The 7,237-nt window shown below is 49.6% G+C and overlaps 1 protein-coding gene across 1 annotated transcript; it reads right to left on the bottom strand.

Annotated features, from left to right (window-relative positions):
* Nucleotides 1-4,307: 4,307 nt before the first annotated feature.
* Nucleotides 4,308-5,244, bottom strand: LOC123159550 (uncharacterized). Its single transcript, XM_044577379.1, has one exon. It carries the CDS (start codon nucleotides 5,091-5,093, stop codon nucleotides 4,569-4,571), a length of 525 nt encoding a protein of 174 aa, XP_044433314.1. The 5' UTR covers nucleotides 5,094-5,244; the 3' UTR covers nucleotides 4,308-4,568.
* Between the last annotated feature and the right edge of the window lie 1,993 nt (nucleotides 5,245-7,237).

Here is a 7,237-nt window from a genome sequence, read left to right as displayed (position 1 = left end):
AAAGGTGGGGGGAGTGGGACGACGGGGGCAACGGGTTAGGGTTTCTGGGGGGGTAGTGGCCTTGTAGGCCAGAGATGGGGGGGCGGCTGGGCCGGCCGGTCGGCCAGCTGGGCCGGGGCCCAACGGGAGGGGAGGTTTTCTCCTTTTGTTTGTTTTATTTTCCCCTTGTTATTTTTCTTTATTTCTTTTCTGTTACTTTTAGTTTCACTTTTATTTTAGATATTTGACTTACAAAAGTAGTTCCTAACTTAGTCTAAATAATTATACTACGACCACATAAGTTTGGGCAACTAGATAGAATAGTTTAATAATTTATTAATTGTAAAAAGCATTTGATTAATTGTTTTACTACTATTTTATATACTTTAGGACAATCAAACACTTTCAAAGAGGTTGGTTTTTTCACCATTATTACTTATGCATTATTTGGCTTTCTCCGAACATTTTTGTCTTAAGGTTTGAAAACTTTTTTTTGTTTGTTTGATTTTTTAATTTGGACTCGAACCGGTTTCAAACTAACACGAGATTAGCAGCAGTAACCGAGGTGATCTGGCATCATTAGCGTGGGATCATTGTAGCTTAATTATCCGGGCGTCACAGGGCCCCCTGGTCTTGATTCTTTCGCCAGTATTTTTTATATTTTCCAAAACTTATCTCCGTGGATTTTCAGGTCATTCCGAGAACTTTGGTTTTCTGCACAATAAACAATATCATGGCAGTTCTGCTGAAAACAATGTCAGTCCGGGTTAGTTTCATTCAAATCATGCAAGTTACAGTCCAAAACAAGGGCAAAAGTGTTGGGAAAAGTAGATACGTTGGAGACGTATCAAGGAGGACGTCGTCTTCATGCGCCTCGGCGTCCATGAACTGCCACGACGGCTGGAGAAGGAGGGGGTGCCGGGTACTCCAACCGCGGCGTGTTGTCGGCCTCGATATGCTCGAGGACGGCTTCGAGCGTGCGCCCGGGACGGCCCACCATTGGCGCCGCCCCTCGGAATTGAGGTGAGCTGTGGCGATGGAGTGTTCGGTCACCAGCGAGGGAGGGGCGGCTTTTATAGCGGCTGGTGGGCGGCGAGCGGGCGGCAATCGTGCGTACGCGCGGCAGGAGGGGGCGGGACGCGCATCGGTGTGCCTTCACTATGCCTCCCATGAGGAATCAATGTAAGGCTGACCGGCGGCAGCCTTCGCATTGATTCCCCGCGGAAAAACGAGGTGATGAGGACGACGACCACGCCTAGTCGTTGACTCGGCGGGTCCACAAAGATTTCGCTTCAAAAACGTTTCCCCCGGCGCCCCCCGGGCGCCCCCAGCGCGCCGGGTTCGGCTGGGGCGCCGGCGCCAAATTCGGCCCTAACCGGCGAAAAACGGGTTTCTAGGGGCGCGACTGAGCCGTTTTTCCACGCCAACGATAGAAAAGGGACTTGAAGAGCCTATTGAGGACGCGGCTGTAGATGCTCTAAGAACGTGGTGTGATGTGTGTGAGATAACAGATGGGAACGTGGTGTGATGCGTGTGAGATAACCAATGCTGGCTCAAGTTCAACTCATTTCTCAAATCGAGTTCAAGTCCGACGTGGTGTGAAGCGTGCGAGATGCTCTAAGAACGTGGTGTGATGCGTGTGAGATAACATTTTTCACAAGTTGGCATTTGAGTTTCATATTTTAGTTAAATAGGTTTATGTGAAAAATGTTATTTTCACATAATTCTAGTGACAGGTTTCAGATTTTCAGTGAAATGGGTTTATTTCACATATGAAATGTGAAACGTCAAAAATTAAATGTGTTTGAATTGTATCTAAAATTGGTGTAGTTTTAAAGTTCTTGACGCTAGGAGTCCAAATATATATAAAAAGTTTCAAAAATGAGTCGATACTTTAAAGGACATGGTTGATTTAAATTGTCTAAGAAGAAATAAAGTCTATGGATTTGTTTCGCAGGTAGAGTGAGAGAAGAGATCTACATGCGTACCTTCCCTAATAAAAGATGTACTTTAGGGTCCATTTTGCTGCCACTAATTTAACTAAAAATAATGATACAAGAAAAATACTAGTGTTATACATTTAGGTGGGTCATTAAGTCTCACGAATCGCAGAAAAATGGATGCCCTTAAATGTACCCGTACCTGACCTAACGGCGCAAAATGACCTTGCGCCACACGCACCCCCTTTTTTTTGACAAATCACACGCACCCCTTGTTTATCGGCTGGGCGTCATGTTGCTCTTTGACGATTTGTGCTGCCGGTTGTTAGACACGTGGTCCATTAATAAGATTAAGGAGCTGTTCGGATTCTCTCCACTCCACAACTCCCCTTCCGGAGCCACGAGCAAAGCAGTGCCGAACGAGTCAACTCCGCAGAGCTGAATCCGTGGAGCGGAGCGCCTTGCAATACAAATATACGGAGCTAGGAAACCGACGCTCCGAGTGTGGCCGAGCGTGGAGTTGATATAATATTACAAACAAAATGCCACCGCTAAGCTGAAGAAAACGATTCAAGTGCTCTGTAGAGCAAAGTTGGTCACCGAACAAATAGCACACTTCCAGTTTTCAGTGGCGGAGTCAGAGTTGAGAATGGGAGTGCGGAGTTGAGGATTTTGTGGAGTTGGAGGGTTCCCGAACAGGCCCTAAGTATGATGATTGGATGACTTGTTTGTGGAAGTGTGCAAATCTGGGGATGTAGCTCAGATGGTAGAGCGCTCGCTTAGCATGCGAGAGGTACGGGGATTGATACCCTGCATCTCCATTTGCTTTTTCATATTTTTATTTCGTGGGGCTTCAGATCTCAGAATTCCATAATGGTGAACCGGCGATCATGCTTGGCTGCGCTGTCTGCAATAGCAAACCGCGGATTGCCTCAATGCTCGACCTTGCAGAGGCACGCACGGCGTTGCCGGTGTTATAAGAGATGGCCCATTTAAATTGCCGTAACGTAATGTTGATTTCTGCAAGCGGTCCGCGGCGTACACGCCGTGCGGAGCTAACCAAAACGGAAGACCAAGAAGAAGTGCGAACAGTCCAGAAGGAGCAGGGGCGAGCACAGGGGTGGAGATTTTTCTTCACACCCAAGCAGCAACCACGAGCTTGGAACCTTTGGATAAGTCCATGCGGCTAAATTTCGTGTTTTGACCCTTTTCTAAAATCTATTCGAGATCTGACCTTAGTTTAAATTTTTTTCGAGATCTGATCCTGTTGCTACCGCCAGGGTCCCTGGCGGTAGGATATAACAGCCTACCGCCAAGGTCGCTGACGATAGGGTTGCATGCCCTACCGCAAAATCCCGCTAAATATTGAACACAGTGCGTGCTCGTGCCTACCGCCGAGCATCTTGGCAGTAGGGTTGTACAGACTACCGCCAGTCTGTTTAGCGGTAGGGATGTTTCCTACCGCCAAGGTCCCTGGCGGTAGGCTGTTACACCCTACCGTCATTGACCCTGGCGGTAGGCCGGTAGCAAAAAGATCAGATGTTGAAAAATTTCAAACTAAGATCAGATCTCGAATAGGTTTCAAAAAAGGGTCAAAACACGAAATTTTACCAGTCCATGCAGGCATCCCAAGAACTGTTCACAGAGCAGCACTTCTCGGTCCATCTTCCATCTTCTTTTCTCGAACGTACGTGCGCACCTTCTAGAATTCACTACTGGATCGGAGTACTACACATCTCATACCATGCATCTGTTTCTTTTTTTTTCTCACAGTCCCGTTCTCAACACACGTAGATCGATCGGTAGCTTGGTCATTTTCTTCGTGGGATTTCGATTGAGGGGCTTGCCGCCCCAATTTCATCCAGATCGAACCCCTCGTAACCTATCTTTGTCTTTCTGTCTCCCTTCCTGAGTGACCCTTAAGCGCTTTCAGATGGTAGAACTACTATGCGGAAGACTTGGTGTGGACGTACTGTGGACGATGGAGGATCCAACCGTGATACCCAGTTTTCCTCTAGGCATGGATGGCTTGATGTGCTGCAGTCGCTCGGGACGAACACCGACGTCTGCCATGTCCTGCCTCCTAGACGCCGACCTCGATCAGGCTGTATACGCCCGGAGCTAGCTAGGTTCGTCGTACGGTCAGCCGTCATTTCGCCCATTGGAAAGCTGATCGTTTGTACTAGTAATACGTAGTAGAAGATTGAATCGGTGGAATAGACGCCCTCGGCTGGCTCTTCTAAAAACCACGAAGCAAGAACAAATCAAATTCCATTTCAAGTCTAAAAGCGCCGTGATAAATCACTACAGTACAGTGTTGAAAATCACTACAGTTGTAATTCAGATGAAAGTACGTAGATTCAATGGAGTCTGCTGCTTGCAAATCGATCCAAGCACAAGTTATTCATCCTGGTTTATTGAAGACTAGCTTGATGCATAATAATTTACACCTGATTAAGCTCCTAACTAACTACCTTAGTGACTCTACCTCCTGTGAAGAGAAGAACATTATTTCTTGATCTACGCGATACACATACGTACACCGGAGAAGAAGCAGAAGCAAAGCTTCTCTTCGTTCTCTACCCAGGCTACTACTCCCTGCTAACAACAGCCCATAATTACAGGCAAGAGTGACCCTCTAATCTCTTTCTACTTCCTCCTCTCCTCCCTTGGGTCGCCGGCGACGGCCTTGCCCTTTCTCCGGCGCGCTCCAGCCGGATCCGTAGCGCCGTACAACTCCGCTACCGAGCGGTACCTCCTGCTCACCCGCGGCCTCCCGCCCGCCTCCTGCTTGTCGTCCTCCTCCTCGTGATCCGCGCCGAAGCCGACGACGGGGTCGAGCGCGGTTGCGGCGGGCGTAGCGTTGACGGAGCGAGGCGAGGAGGAGGAGCAGGCCGCCGACGCGGCGGTCCCCGATCCTAGCGGCGTGAAGGCAGCGCCCGAGGAGCAGCTGCTCTCGCTGAGGTGGAGGAGCTGCTCGGCCGCCGCGAGCTCCAGAGCCGTGAACCGCGTCGGCCTGCGCCCCGCCGCCCTGGCCGGCGCGTGGTCGCGGAGGGCCTGCTCCATGGCCGGCGGTTGTGGCCTGGCCGGTGGTTTGCTTCTTAGGTTGCGCCCGGCGTGGAGGGGTTGGGCTCCGGTTAATTTCGTGTGCCTCTCTCTCACTCTAATTTTCATTTTTATTTTGTTGGGCTAAGGTTAATCGTGTGGTCGCTGCGCCGTGGTTCGGCACTACCAAACCGACTTCGACCGGGGTGCATGCAGAATTTCAAGAAAGCCAAGGGGGCTGAGCGGACTTTATTTTCCTTTGAGTGCAGGCTGAGCGTAGTGGTCCGCTTTCGATGTCAGTTGCTGTTCAAGATTTTTTTTTTTACTGGATGTCAGTCGCATCATGTGGGACATGATTAGCAAATCTTTCCACATAAAAACACTGCCAAAAGTTCCATTTTGTAGAATCTGCAGCAGTAGAAATTAGTACTACGCGTATTCGACCTGCGAGCTATGTATAACTTTGAGGGGCTATGCGGAAGATGGCTGCCGGTACGCAAATGCTAACGAGATTCGTGTGATATTTCGTGGACGAGATAACTCGGAGGAGTATATAGATGCCACGTCATCAACCGCACTTCACGTGGTGTGCAATCGACCAGGTACACGGTAGGGCCCGGGACTAGCAATACACTATTCTTCCTGCGTTCCAAAATGCTATGGTTAAACCGTGAACCAATCTAACCATCAAATCACATGTTGTTTCGCAGAAAAAAAATCACATATTGCTTTGCTATGTTCCAAAATGTTAATGTCTTCTTTGGTTTTTTTTCTGAAAAAATTCAATTTATTCATCAACTGTCAAGACAATATAAAGTTTAAAATACATCAAAAGTAAAAATCATACATGTCCATTGACCACCTAATGACAACTACAAGTACTAGAGCGAACCAAAGGTGCATTGCAGGCATTGTCCCTCCTTCATCTGAGCCAGGCAAACATTATTGTAGCAGACAGTGGAGAAGTCGTCGTACTAAGGCCTTACACCGCACCAGAATAGCAACCGCCGCCGAGGAACAAAAAGCGTAGACCGGAAGGATCCAACTCGCACACACACATATATAGACGAACGAAGACCGGATCCAGCGAATACACCAAAGACAAACCTGTGGTGGAGGGAGGTGTAGCCGACATACCTGTAACCCTAGATACCCCCGATGCCCATATAAGCTGAGGGTTTAGTTTGTAGAGGCAAGTTAGAACTCATTCATACGATCTCGTGGTAGATCATCACGTACTTTGTACCCTATCACAATCAATATAACAAGAGTAGGACGTAGGATTTTACCTCTTCGAGAGGGCCCGAACCTAGGTAAACATCGTCTTTCTCTTCTTCATGTTACCATCTAGGCGAGACCACGAGCTCAGGACCCACTACCCGAGATCCGCCAGTTTTAGCACCGACACTCGGATGCTACTATTACATTCTCGTAGCTATCCCTACCTTATATAGATGGTGCCTCCTGCTAGTGCGTCCCTTAGAGCATCTAAAATTTGCCTCCCCAAACCCCCCTATACGCTCGGGCGAACGGTCCGGTCACTGACTGATCATAAAAATCCGACCCAAACACACGCGTCATACCTGCCCCATATGTCCGGGCTAACTAGAACCCCTCGTATAAAACCAAAATCTGGGGCGGACATGGGGAGGCCCAAGCGTGCCCGGGCGCGTCCGCCACATCATATTCGGCCCACGCTGGCCCATCCCATCCCAACCCCACATATACCCGCTCCAAACCCTAGCCACTCCACTTCACCTCGAAGCTCCCTTTCGGCGATCTTTGGCCTTCTCCAGCACGGCGGGTAGCGAATCCAAGTCCTCGGTTTACCCGGTATGTGGATTGTGACCTCATCCTAGGTGGGCCCAAGGAGCAGATGGTCACCTGCATTGCTCTCCGCTACTCCTAGTAGGAGACCGCTAGATAGCCGTTGGACTCGATCCACCGGGAATCCATTGCGTCCGCCCAAATTGCGCTTGGATCCGACGCTAGGCGTGTCGTCGATGCCTTGCCGGAGGTCGTGCAGTCTGTCTGGTGCTCCAACACCGTGGCATAGGCACAACCCCTTCGTTGGCACACTGAGTCTGAGGTAAATGCCCGCACTTATGGCCCATCGTCAACGGATGCTAGTATTGCGCAGTGTGCCCATCATGCGAGGCAGAGGGTGTAGGAGGCCGTGAAAGCCCACATAGCAGAGACCGGTGAGGCGGTGTCGCACGCTGCGGCGCCATTATAAGTAACCGTCAACCGTAGTGCCGCAACCGCGTTGTGGT

The sequence above is a fragment of the Triticum aestivum genome, chromosome 7B (genome assembly GCF_018294505.1).
Source record: "Triticum aestivum cultivar Chinese Spring chromosome 7B, IWGSC CS RefSeq v2.1, whole genome shotgun sequence".
In the NCBI taxonomy this organism is placed as follows: Eukaryota; Viridiplantae; Streptophyta; class Magnoliopsida; order Poales; family Poaceae; genus Triticum; species Triticum aestivum.
Note: the sequence above shows the minus strand (reverse complement) of the source record. Positions and strands in the feature narration are given on the sequence as shown.